The sequence below is a fragment of the Oncorhynchus clarkii genome, chromosome 3 (assembly GCF_045791955.1).
Source record: "Oncorhynchus clarkii lewisi isolate Uvic-CL-2024 chromosome 3, UVic_Ocla_1.0, whole genome shotgun sequence".
Lineage (NCBI taxonomy): Eukaryota > Metazoa > Chordata > Actinopteri > Salmoniformes > Salmonidae > Oncorhynchus > Oncorhynchus clarkii.
The window spans coordinates 50793548-50807817 of NC_092149.1; the positions used below are offsets into that span (position 1 = coordinate 50793548).

General features: G+C 43.7%; 1 protein-coding gene across 1 annotated transcript in view; it reads left to right on the forward strand.

Moving 5' to 3' along the window:
* Window positions 1–3466: 3466 nt before the first annotated feature.
* LOC139396904 (acid-sensing ion channel 4-A) overlaps window positions 3467–14270 on the forward strand; it is a 94521-nt gene continuing 83717 nt past the window's right edge. The window contains exon 1 of the mRNA XM_071143836.1: window positions 3467–4213. Coding sequence (XP_070999937.1) covers window positions 3638–4213 — 576 coding nt within the window. The 5' untranslated portion in view covers window positions 3467–3637. The remainder of the gene's footprint in view (window positions 4214–14270) is intronic.

Sequence of the window (14270 nt, forward strand, 5' to 3'; positions counted from 1 at the left end):
TATGAACTGTAACTCATTGACATCGTTTAAATTGTTGCGGTTTATATACAGTGCCTTGCGAAAGTATTCGGCCCCCTTGAACTTTGCGACCTTTTGCCACATTTCAGGCTTCAAACATAAAGACATAAAACTGTATTTTTTTGTGAAGAATCAACAACAAGTGGGACACGAAGTGGAACGACATTTATTGGATATTTCAAACTTTTTTAACAAATCAAAAGTTGAAAAATTGGGCGTGCAAAATTATTCAGCCCCCTTAAGTTAATACTTTGTAGCGCCACCTTTTGCTGCGATTACAGCTGTAAGTCGCTTGGGGTATGTCTCTATCAGTTTTGCACATCGAGAGACTGAAATTTTTTCCCATTCCTCCTTGCAAAACAGCTCGAGCTCAGTGAGGTTGGATGGAGAGCATTTGTGAACAGCAGTTTTCAGTTCTTTCCACAGATTCTCGATTGGATTCAGGTCTGGACTTTGACTTGGCCATTTTAACACCTGGATATGTTTATTTTTGAACCATTCCATTGTAGATTTTGCTTTATGTTTTGGATCATTGTCTTGTTGGAAGACAAATCTCCGTCCCAGTCTCAGGTCTTTTGCAGACTCCATCAGGTTTTCTTCCAGAATGGTCCTGTATTTGGCTCCATCCATCTTCCCATCAATTTTAACCATCTTCCCTGTCCCTGCTGAAGAAAAGCAGGCCCAAACCATGATGCTGCCACCACCATGTTTGACAGTGGGGATGGTGTGTTCAGCTGTGTTGCTTTTACGCCAAACATAACGTTTTGCATTGTTGCCAAAAAGTTACATTTTTTGTTTCATCTGACCAGAGCACCTTCTTCCACGTTTGGTGTGTCTCCCAGGTGGCTTGTGGCAAACTTTAAACGACACTTTTTATGGATATCTTTAAGAAATGGCTTTCTTCTTGCCACTCTTCCATAAAGGCCAGATTTGTGCAATATACGACTGATTGTTGTCCTATGGACAGAGTCTCCCACCTCAGCTGCAGATCTCTGCAGTTCATCCAGAGTGATCATGGGCCTCTTGGCTGCATCTCTGATCAGTCTTCTCCTTGTATGAGCTGAAAGTTTAGAGGGACGGCCAGGTCTTGGTAGATTTGCAGTGGTCTGATACTCCTTCCATTTCAATATTATCGCTTGCACAGTGCTCCTTGGGATGTTTAAAGCTTGGGAAATCTTTTTGCATCCAAATCCGGCTTTAAACTTCTTCACAACAGTATCTCGGACCTGCCTGGTGTGTTCCTTGTTCTTCATGATGCTCTCTGCTCTTTTAACGGATCTCTGAGACTATCACAGTGCAGGTGCATTTATACGGAGACTTGATTACACACATGTGGATTGTATTTATCATCATTAGTAATTTAGGTCAACATTGGATCATTCAGAGATCCTCACTGAACTTCTGGAGAGAGTTTGCTGCACTGAAAGTAAAGGGGCTGAATAATTTTGCACGCACAATTTTTCAGTTTTTTATTTGTTAAAAAAGTTTGAAATATCCAATAAATGTCGTTCCACTTCATGATTGTGTCCCACTTGTTGTTGATTCTTCACAAAAAAATACAGTTTTATATCTTTATGTTTGAAGCCTGAAATGTGGCAAAAGGTCGCAAAGTTCAAGGGGGCCGAATACTTTCGCAAGGCACTGTATTTGATCCGTTAGTGTACTGTGTTTTTTGGGTTGTAAGATGAAAAAAACCTGTCTTGGTTAAATGCAAATATAATTCTCTCCATTATGAGAAATTGTTGAATTTGCCAGATGTGGCTGCTATATTTTTTGTAGGCAGGAATGAGGGCTGTACACCCTCCCCAGGGATGACGGTCTGCCCAGCCCTCTGTGTGGCTGTTGTAAAGAACCTCAGCATCTTCAGGGTATCTCTCAACAAAATACTTGATGTACAGCAGACCTCACTGCCAGAAGCATGGTTAATCCATCTAAACATCATTAGCACCAAGTTAATGTAATATTCCTTAGACACAGTGTCTCAATGTATCTGTGCGGAATTATGATCAAGGGTCCATCCCTTTCTGTTTGACGGAGTAAAAACCCTCGTTGAAGTGACTACCATGACATTGATCAAGGGAGAAGGGTCAAGGGTATGGCTTCAGCAGCTACTTGAGGGCACTTTGTCAGCTCTCACTGTGGATGGGAATTACCTTGGCTTGCGCAAACTAAGCGTATATCGATTGTTCTTGTCTTTTCAATCAATATCTGCATTCTTGATCATTTCTTCTTTCTATAATTTGACAAGATTTCATGCTATTCGGTTATTAACTTTCAGAAGTCAAAAGTAAACTTTCCTGCTGTTTCCCAGTTTCATTTAGTCCCCCCAGTCTATATAGTGAGTGAGTAAGAAAGGGGAGGGTCCGCGGAAATATCTATTTGATGAAGCTTTTAAAAGCCTCATTGCCCCAGTAGTTCCTTGTTCAATCTGTACTCATCCTATATCCTCTACCCTCTCACCATCTCCACTTGAGAGGACTTGGCACGTACTGTATGTTGAATGCGTTTTAAATTCATCTTCAAATATGCCTTTTTCCTCTAAAGGTCCCAGCCCTGTGTGATGTGAATCACATGACTAATCCAATTTAAAGGGGAATAACATGCATTATGGAGCCCACTTTTGTGCCTCCCATTCACATCATTTTGTTTGGCAATCTGATAATGGCCGTTAATAACATGAAGGCGCACACTGTCAAAGAGGAGGAGTGGGTGGAAATCCATACTTTATTTCAACATCTCCAGCATCATCACGGTCCCAGATCAGAAGGCATCCCCGAATTCAAATTCGTGCTGGAGCCTGTGACTATGCCATTAATTCCTGATAAGAAAGGACCGTTGTACTGCCTTCCTTAATCTCTGACAGATGCTTCAGCCGGATCGATAGTCTTTCACTTTTTTTTTGTTCCAAAGAGGAGATTGATTGCTAGGAGTTGCCTGGTGCTCCTTTCCACTTCTCTCACTCCTCATCATTGTTCTAATTAGGCATTCTCTGGGGATCTGAGGAGGTGGGGGGGGGCATTAAAAACTAGTGACACCCTGCAATTCTCATAAAGCACCGGATGTTTGGCAGAACAACCTTCGACCCTAACTTATTACGGTCAAGGAGTAAGACCGTTTCAAACAAGTGGATTAAGCAGGAGCGGGCTGTGGGAAGCACAGTGACGTACAACGGGGGAAGTTGCAGCCCGCGCCAGTGAAGAGGAAATAATCACAGTGTTGCCTTCTCATGAATTATTAAGTAGCCCCCTGCCTCTTTTAGCTTGACTCAAAATGCTGCATTTTCATCTGTGGGTCTGAAGCGGAGAGCAAGGGTGTTTTTTTTGACAGCTGTATTACTGCTGATAAGCAAGACTCTGCGAGATGATCAAGTACTGAGACACGCATCCAGAACAGCAGCACAGCAGCACTATTCACTACGAGCAGTGGCAGTCAGTGGCAGCAGCAGGAGCAGTAGCAGCACTAACAGCAGCAGCAGCAACAGCAACTCTCTCGTGCCTTTTTCTTCTTCTTTGTGGAGTTGTAATCTGTTCTGAGGACAACAGCCAGAGAAGACGGGACAAGTGGATCAGGGCTGACAGCTGTCATCAAAACAACCCCAAACGCAGAGCTGGCTGCCCACATGCCGATCGAATTTGTTTGCAAAATCAAATTTGCAGAGGAGGATGAGAAGCAGAAAGGCAAGCAGGATGGGGACAAGGAGAGCCTGATTGAGGAGAGCTGCTCACCTCCAGCTAAGGACCTGGTCGGCTTCGCCAACTCCAGCTCTCTCCACGGGATTAACCACATCTTTGTCTCGGGGCGCCTGGGCATTCGGCAGACCCTCTGGGCACTTGCCTTTTTGGCTTCTCTGGCACTCTTTCTGTACCAGGCGGCAAAGTGTGCCATCTCTTACCTGGAGCACCCTCACGTCACCGCTCTGAATGAGGAAGCGAGCCCTGAGATGGTCTTTCCCGCTGTGACCATCTGCAACATCAACCGCTTCCGCTTCTCCGCTCTCACCGACGCCGACATCTACCACCTGGCTAACCTCACAGGTCTACCACCAAAAAACCGGGATGGCCACAAGCCCACCGATTTGGACTATCCTGCGCCGGACATGCAGGACATCTTCAACCGGACAGGACATCAGCTGGACGAGATGCTGAAGAGCTGCAACTTCAGTGGACAGAACTGCTCTGCTGAGGACTTCTCTGTGGTAAGTTGAAAAGTTTCCCAAAGTAGCTGACATACCTGTGTCTTGTTCTGAGAAAGAACATTTAATTCCGGCTTCTTCTGAACTAAAAAAACATTACAGATACTGAAAACACAGGGCATTAGAAAAATAAGTACACATGTGTTTGGAAGTTAAATATTCTGCAATTTGATCAAAAACACAGATCTTTGGACACTTTTCTTGTTTTTGCAAAGCACCTGGAGGCATGAAAGATACATGTTGGAGTCGGCTATGTACTTTAAAGGCAGTGTAATTTAAATTCTCTGTGTTTTAGTGTTACTTCAAGAGCCATGTGCTTTTTACTGGGAAAAGCTTAAATAAATAGGATTCAGAGCTCTGTGTCTCTGTTATCTTTCGTCATATACAGGGGAGCAACAGTTCTCTAATGATTTCCTAGCGTTTGAGAATGTAACGGCATGGAACAACGGCTCTGGCTGCTCTCAAGAGGAAAATTGTTTGCAACTGAGAGAGAACACGGCCACAAAATTACCTTTTAAAAGCTAAACTTCTCTCTCCCTCACGCCCTCTCTCTCTTTCTCTGTCTGGGATTGTGGCTCCCTAGCTCTCACAGCTCTTGTACCTTTCAGGAGGGAAGGAGTAATGTTCCACCAATGTTGTATTTCAATCTCGCTGCTGTTAGGATGAAATATTTAGAGACAGACATACATGATTTTTGCATTAGCCAGATTGACTAAAAGGAATTAAACCATTTCCATAAGCTTCTCTCACATCCAGTCATGTCCTCTCTCTCTCTCTCTCTCTCTCTCTCTCTCTCTCTCTCTCTCTCTCTCTCTCTCTCTCTGTGTGTGTGTGTTGTGCATGTGTGTGTTGTGCACTATTTATTAAAGCCACAGTCCTGATAGGAGATGGATTTTTTTTCCCTCTCTCAAGGAGGAACAGGAATATGCAATTGCTTTAGTGATGATAAAGTACTGGTGTCAAGTGTTAATAGGGTCTGTTGAACATTGATATGCTCACCTTCCTGAGACCCAAGGATTCTCTCTTATCGTGGTATTACACAATTTTAACCTTTGATATGCCAAGTTACGGACCAAGGAAATAATGACGTGTCCTCCCTGATTTCTGTGGCTGTTGCAATGTATAGGCAGCTTTTTCCTCTTCGTAGTATTTCTGATCCTAAAGAATCACTCACATAGACATTTTACTACCGACTGACATGTACATTTAGTAAGATTTTACATTTTACATTTTGACATGCCAAGGAAAATGCCATGCATCCTAGGGGAGCAAAAAGATGGGTAAAGATGGCAAAACACTGGCAGCTGTGGAGATGTGATTCCAACAGTTTGTTATGCACTCGGGTTCAAGCTACAGTATTTCTACACCAGCTGATGAGAACGTCCTCTGACACGTTGACAGTCACTTCTCGCGCGGTACATTAATTAGGGGAGGATCGCGACGTCCAGGAACGGGGCTGTCCCGTGTCAGCTGTTGAAACCTTGCTAGATCTTTTGGATGGGGAGTGACTTCAGCACAGATTTAAGATCCCATAGAAAGTTCCTTAAGTTGCTGTTCTTTCTCTGTATAGCTCTGTGGTCGGCATTGGGGGGGGCTGTCAGTTAGATTTGTTACAGGCTTCCTACTTCTTCCACGCATGACATGTCATTTACTGCACCCCCAAGGGCAGCAGAACTTGGAGGGAGCGTCCGTGTGAGGAGCCAGTCAGCCTGAGTTGGGAGCTCTGAGTGAGGGCAGACAGGGATTGGATGTGAGGGATGTGCTCTAGCTAGCTAACAGATGTTAAGCCCAGCCACAGAGTTTCTTTCACACGGCATTTACTCCACTTTTCATGTGTGCGTGCCTCTGAGGTGCATGGAGCAACAAAAGTGTGCACCACAGTAGCGAAGGCTGAATATTAAACTAACTCAATGGAAGCATGGTTATTACAGTTGAAATGCTATCAATCACACGCACACTAATACACTAACACGCATGCACACGCACACACACACGCGCACACACACACACGCGCACACACACACGCACACACACACACGCGCACACACACACGCACACACACACACACACACACACACACACACACACACACACACACACACACACACACACACACACACACGTGCGCTCTCCATCTCTCTCTGTACACGCATTCATTCTTCTTCTTCTCATTGATTTGCATTTAGCAGGATTGCCTAGTTGCACAGCGTTGTGAGTTTCAGTGGATCGTTTGGAGGTCTCCAGATGTTTTGTTCCGGTAATGACTAAGATGGTGCTCAGGAGAAGAGTCTGATGAATAGCCTCATCACAAGGCCTTTGTCGTTTCCTTTTTTTTTTTACCTCAAGAAACATTCCGTCTGTCTTTATCCTTTTACTGCAGTCGGGTAAATCAGGGTCACGTACAAATCACCAACAAATCTACTTTGAAACAAAAGTGTACTCAACTCACACACATGGTTATGGGCTAATCTGTACCATGTCAGATATGGAGTTGAAATGTATTCAATTTTGAGTTTGCATCCCAATATTAGACATTACAGTATATACACCAAAGAAGACTGAAATATAACAAAAGCGTTTGACATAGAAACAGCGGATTGTTTGAAATAATGTTGATTAATTATGAAATGATGAGAAATACGAATACATTCTACCCATGAAGCCACTAGGTCATTTGATTGCAGGAAAGAGATACTACCTTGAAACTGCCATTTTGTTTTGTTCTTTTTCTACTGTTTTTAAGAAATGGTCTCTCACAACACTTGAATGGTCACAAGTTAGACACAAACACAACATTTTATTGAAAAATAAGTGTGTCACTGTGCGTCTGAATCGTGTGCTTTGAAAAGCAATAATTGGAAAGGGAAAAAGGAATTCAAACCATGCATTTGCGCTCGAGGCACTCAAGACCCTACCAAGATAGAGATACATAGCAATTTATCATACATTCTGGTGAAATGATTGTTGAAGGAAAATAGGCATAGTTCAAAACCTGTGTCTTTGTCATCCAAACACAGTAGCTCCATGGAACCGTATCGTCAGAAACACCTTGGATGAAAGTGGACTATCAAAGACCTGTTTCTCAGAAGATTGATAGGTGTGTTTTTAGGAGCGGTTCTTCTGCATTGAAAGGAAAAATGCAAAGAAAAAGGCAGCTACTAGCGTAGTCGTATTGTTTTATTTGTACAGATACCCAATGTTAGCCATTCCCAGTCCATATTCAATTCACCAACCTGTTTTCCATAGAGGTCATGTTGTTTCATATTGAATCTAAGAATGTGTTGACTGGTCAACAAATAGAAAAACAAATAGATGATCGATTTTAGGACGCGATCGTACATAATTATGCATCAAAATGATTTGTTTCCCTTCGATACCTTTGCTGATTGGTAGCATTGTTTGACTAGCATTTTCTGCCATTTTTTAATAATAAAAAAAGTCATATTATTGACTCAGATGAATTCATCAGCACCAGATAGAGCTAACTCAACATGTCCTGACGCTTTGTTGTTCATTTTTGTAACCTCAGGATAATTGTTCATTCATTGTGTGGCGCTATCGTGTGGATCTGGCAGAGAGCCTTTGGCTTTTTAAACAGGATATTTTGGATTTGTTTGCTCTCTGTCGGCTCTGTTTGCAGCTGCATTATCAGATTTATCTCTCAGCCAGGACAGAACCCTTCTGCATATATTCACGGGGTTAACTAAGTGGCGTTGGACTTGTAATGGTGTGCAGCAACCCATGAAACCTGGGTTAACGCAGTCGCCATTAAAGGTCCCCCGTCTGCAGTTTGTCATTCCTGAGTGTTAAGTCTATGTTGAGAGGCTGCTGTGTTTTAGTAGACAATAAAAAATGTAACGACGTGAACCTGAATGGTTGACTATTCTTGATCTCCACCTCATCTATTTTGATCATATTCTAAGGGTTGGAACAAGGATGATGCAAATCAATAGTATGCAGAAGGGTTCGGCAAGCATGTATGGTGATGCTGTTGTTGATCCTTACCGAGGCTGACAACTGCCTAACTTGAGATCTGGGGGCTTTGTTCATACAAGCTCCAGTGAATTTCCTATAGGCAAAAACTCCCAGTCAACAACAAAAGGCACTCTCTAGATCTGATTCCTTTGTGTCGTCCTGCGAGAAGTTTTCCCATGAACAGGTGCTCTGTGTTGTGTCTCTGTGTGGCTGGCACCCACTCTCTCCCGGGGTGGCATGTCTCTTTTGTCTTGGAGTGAGTGCTGCACATGACGCGCAGGAGTATGTGAATGACAGTTCCCCCCCCAGTGGGTTCAGCGTCTGCCCCCCCCCCCCCCCCCCCCCCCGCGCCCCTCCCCGCATCCCTCCAGCCCCCTGATAGAGACAGAGGACTGGGGACCAGGGAAAGTGACCGCTTTTCTGGAGCTCCATCTGAAACAGCCTGTCAATTAGCCAATCCAGTTCCACTGCTGTGGGCCTCTTTCCCTCCAGTCTTTGCAGCTTAACATGCTACTCCACATTTGATGTACAGACTCACTCTGAATTCAGAGCCCGTCTTCGGTTGGGATATGAGCAGCTCGCCAGACCAATGCACAGTCTGGGTAGTTATTGCTCCTACACGTGTAAAGAATACCCCAGTTGATCCCACATCATGCTGCTCTAATGGGGGATATGTGAAGAGTACAGTCGGTGGAACCTATTCCAGCCCTGTCCCACATACTGTCCTCCTCCACGCTGCCACACTCGCTGGAGATGAATTACAATAAAATTGGTCGGCTGCTTTACTCGATATGCATCATCAACATCCAATCAGATAAATCCCACCTGTGACCAGTTATTGTATGATACAAAACCAAACAGTTTATTTTTTAAGGGGGGGATTTGGCTTTTTTTAATCATTTCTGATCACATTTAAAACGTCTTACCTCTGCAATGTTTGGAGCACTAGGCTGTATATCAGATGAAGCTAGAGCTTAGGGATGGCTTTTAACTCCACGATAAAGGCTTCTAATGCTCTGGTGCAGTTAACCCCCTCTAACCTCTGGGAGTCTTTACTCACATACACATATGTCTCCTTTTGATAACTAGTACACCAAGCTGTTGGTTGTGTGTGTGTGTGTGTGTGTGTGTGTGTGTGTGTGTGTGTGTGTGTGTGTGTGTGTGTGTGTGTGTGTGTGTGTGTGTGTGTGTGTGTGTGTGTGTGTGTGTGTGTGTGTGTGTGTGTGTGTGTTTCATCACCGGCTGAAGGACTTGATTCAACAAGATTGATAATAACCCCTAACTCTGTGGCCCTCCCCCTTCCAATGGATCGATAAATCCTTCAGTCAGATTGCTTCCCAGCCCTTAAGCCTGGTGTGACTAATTATCTGGTTGCTGTGTTTTGGGCCGAGCCTCTGCTGCATTTGTTAGTGCTGCCAGAGCCCATGTTCGAGTTAGATTTGAACATTTCTATTAGAAGAAACACAGAGTTGTTGGCCAAACTCGGTCAATATGCCAGACCTTTCCTCATTTACATGTAAAGGGTGCTCCAATGGTCTAGTACTGCTACCCATTGAACCATGAGCAGCCATTTCCACACCTCATACAATAGTGGGCTGAAAATACACTCTGCATTCTCTATGTATGTTTTCAAAAACGGTGCTTACAGTCTCCATCGGGAATACAGTAAGACTGCATTCCAAGTTGCTACCTATTCCCTTTGTGTGAGCAGTAGTCCACTATATAGGGAATAGTGCACTAAGTAATGCGCGATATAGAGAATAGGGTGTCATTTGGGTGGCAGCCTAGGTGATGATGACGAAAGCTGCTGACCAAAGATGCACTGTAAACTCTTTCCTTTCTTCAGGGGAGCAAGCCGTGAGAGTCCCCGAAATACATTAGTGGAAATGCGTGTGAAAAACGAATCAAGCCTGCTTTTAGACCAGATAATGGATGTGTGCCTCTCATTTCCTTTTACCAGTATCACTTAATTACCTTGAAGGAGGCAGCACATTTGAACATTTCAAAGAGATTTCAACTGTAGAAACCATTGTGGCTGCGATTTGCATTGGAAATGTCATTGATCACTCGGACTACCATTCAGCGGCAGGAAATAGCAAGGAGCACAAATGTCACGGTAGCATATCTACCCCCAGCGCTATCTGTGTCTGCATGAGGAACTGCCCGTGCCTGGTGTATCTGCTTGGCTGGAGAATTGGCTTGCGTCCTGAATTATGTCTAATGTCACTTGGCTCGGCCCCCTCGCTGATCTTTCGCGTGTGGCCTGGCCCCACACTTGCAATACATTATCGATGCGGGATTTCGCAAACATTTGATCTCAATTGCTGTGCCGAGTGTATATCATTCTTTGCATATTTGCCACTATTGCTCAAAAGATTGCCGCAAACCAGGTATGCCCTCTATTGACCCGCAGTGCCGTTGGGTGCCAGGTGTGATATTCTGTCTCCGATCTATTAAACCCTAACAGTGTCCCGAAGACGACACGGAACCTAGAACCCCTTCCCCCGTGAGAGAGGTTTGGTAAAACCATAGTGTTATGGCTACATTTGAAATGGCTGTTAACGGATTGTGGAATGGTTCACGACGGTTACATTTGAGACAACTGCAAATACACTGCCTGGGGTTGACCCCGCACAGACGTCTTGTGTAATCATAGAAATCCCTTTTGAGTCATGTCAAAGCTTTCTGAACGATACGGTGACGTAGTGTAATGGAGAATGCCATTACGGTAACGCGGATTCCTCCCAGTTGCCATCGTAGCAATCCTTTGCTAAGAGATGTGATCAAAATGTGTGCCTGAAGTATTCCTTGTAATTGCGTATAGTGCAATATAGGCTAGACTCTGGAAACCACTACGGCCTGATTTAATAAGCATTTACACTATAGTGCAAAGTTTGCACCCTTTTTTAGTTTCCGAAGGGAATTTAGCTTTGTCCCTTCCTCCCCTAACATCAGCTTTGTCCCTTCCTCCCCTAACATCAGCTTTGTCCCCTCCTCCCCTAACATCAGCTTTGTCCCTTCCTCCCCTAACATCAGCTTTGTCCCTTCCTCCCCTAACTTAGAACATCAGATTTATATGGTGGTGCACGGTAACTGTAAATTTATATCTGTTACGTTGAGTGGAAAAATAGGGATTATATTTCAACAAAGTAAAGATGGAAATAACCTTTTGAAGGTATTTTAGTTACTAATACCTAACAATAATAAAAAAAATGAAAAAAGGGATTGAATACATTCAAACAAAGTAAAGAGAGAATTTCTGAAGGTAGTTACTTGAACAAGGTTTTTATAGTACCTTGAATAAAGTTATGCCCATTTTCACGATCGTTGGTATATTTCTATTTCTGTACATAGGCTAATCTTTCCAGACAGACAATTTCCCCATGTGCCAGATGTGGAGATGTGATGTTGACAAACCACTCGACCTTCAGACGCACAAAACTGCCACCTGATTTATCTCCGTGCTTGATTTCCCACCTCTCATTTTGTCATCCTGCTAGTACATTTCACTTATGAAGTGCTTGAGGTGCAGGAAATACATTACAGTGGAAGGAACTGCACTAAAAAAGCAACCAAATTACTTCTTGATAGATTCCAATATGATATTAATAAATGCTTTTTGTTGTGAATATACACACATTTACACAACTTAAAGTAAACAAACCGTTTAATTCTGGTGCTGCAGCAGATTACACGACTGGAGCCAAGACCATTACTGTGCTTGGTTGGTTCCTGGGTTGGCCGGACAGGGCCCGGACCGTGTCCCTCTGGGCTGTGGTGGGATGGTCTGATCTACTCTTCCTGGCCTTTTCGTCGTCTGCCTGACACAGGGCTTTCACCTTGTGTGCGTCTCAAATGGCACCATGTTCCCTGTACCGTGCTCGACATTTGACAAGAGCCCTATAGGCCCCTATGGGCCCAGGTCAAAAGAAGTGCAGTATATGGGAAATAGTGTGTCATTTAGGATGCTGCTCCTGGATTACCGTCTCTTGAAGTGACATTTGTTGATATGCTGTTGATCATGTCTGGATCCAAGGTTGTGACCGAATGTGATGGAGCAAGGGCATCCAGCAGCATTTAGGAGGATGGCCTTTAATTCAGTGTTGACGTTCAGAAATGATTTAGATTGAACTCACATGAACCCGGCTGAAGTAGGAGGACATGTCCTTCAGAAATAGTTTTTCAGTTCTGCTAATCATCCTCCCCGTATGTTATTACCTAAACTAATTATACCACATTTTTCTGATTGTACATTTTTTGTTGTCTTAATGAGTCAGATAAGCGGCATTCCTCGCTTTAATAGCAGGGTTTGATGTGCTATTTGTTGTCTATGTTATTGTACTCCTCCTCCCTGACAGTGTTGTCAAGATTTACTCTGTTTATCCTAATGTATGCTGTTGAGAAGGTTTTGCGCATCTCATTGTCAATAACGTGAAATACGGCCCTGCTCCCTAAATGACGTCTCCGTTCAATAACCTATTAAAGTTGAAACACAGATAACTTGGCACGCACCAGGAAATGTCTGCTGACATTGATCCAGTGGGGTGAGGACCTAGTGGCTCCGATTAACACTGCTGTCCCTAGAGGGAAGTCCCTTTGGCCATTGATAGCAACACTGTCCTCATGTCCTGGGTTCCCCTCATGACCATAGGAACATTCTTCTTCATGAGGACCTAAGTTGGAAGTCTAAAAGGGGGAAAAGAGATACTTGGACATGGGAGAGTCCTGCCCACCACCAAACACTGTTTCTGAAAACGTATGCCAAGTGAAGAGCTTACTGGTTTGTCTCGGCTCACATCTTTATCATATATTTTTCACCTTTTAATATCAACATCACACCAGTTAGATACTGTCGGTGAAATCCAATACACATGACTGCCTGACTTTTCTTTTAAAAGATCAGAGCAGAATCTGTGAAGAAGCACCTTGTATTTTGTTGATGGTGAGATGCATAAAACGAAGCACTTATTTTAACAGCAAAATTCACAGCACTTTTGACGATCAGCACAGTGTGTGTGTGTGTGTGTGTGTGTGTGTGTGTGTGTGTGTGGGTGTGTGTGTGTGTGTGTGTGTGGGTGTGTGTGGGTGTGGGTGTGCGCGTGCGCGCATGCGCGTGTGCGTGTGTGGGTGTGGGTGTGCGCGTGCGCGTGTGCGCGTGCGCATGTGCGTGTGTGTGTGTGTGCAGCTGATAGGAGCACTTGAATGTAAATACTCTAATTAGAGCTTCTCCGTTTGTGATTTTCTCATCTAAAGATAAGTTAAGATCATATGTCCTTTCCTGGGAGAAGAATGTAAATCGCTTTTCCTCTAAATGCCCTCGGGACACACCAAAAAAAAGATAGATCTTTTCAAATTTGTGATCTCATCCATTTCATAACAAACACCGTGATAAGGGCGTCACTTAGAATAAATATGGCCATTAATGAGGTATGGCATCCCTTTCTGTCCATGTTTACGTGTGTCCTTGACATTCTCTCTGAGGCAGCATCCCCAAATAGCAACCTATTCCCTATATGGTAGTGCACTACTTTTGACCAGGGCCCCATGGCCTTTGCCATAGGGCTGTAGTCAAAAGTAGTGCACTATACATGGATTAGGTTGCTATTTGTTTACAGAGCGTTAGAGTAAAGGAAGGACGGTATAATAGCATGCTTCGGAAACAGATCTCCAATGTCCAGGGAAGAAATAAATGTCACGCCGCTTCACTCACAAATCACCACACTTTTTTCCCTTCGTCTTCGACCTTCACCGTCGACTCAGTTCTATGGGAAATTAACAGGATGCTAATGTTTCATTAGTAGGTGTACCATAATGAAAGTTCTCCCCTGAGACTGCTTGTGTATTCTTTCCCATATTAGCTATAATATCTCTTAACTGACAGTTAATTAGCAAGTTGAGGTAATACGCTAATATACAAATAATCACTACGACATTGAGGGACATCAGGGAAGATAATGTGCAATAGGACATGAGATATAGGAGTGAGATGGAGATATATTGAACGAGACTTGTCATTGTAGAAAAAAAATTGTCGGCTCCTTGTGCCCGAAAGAGGCCTTGACAATATCATTTATGCTCGTGAATC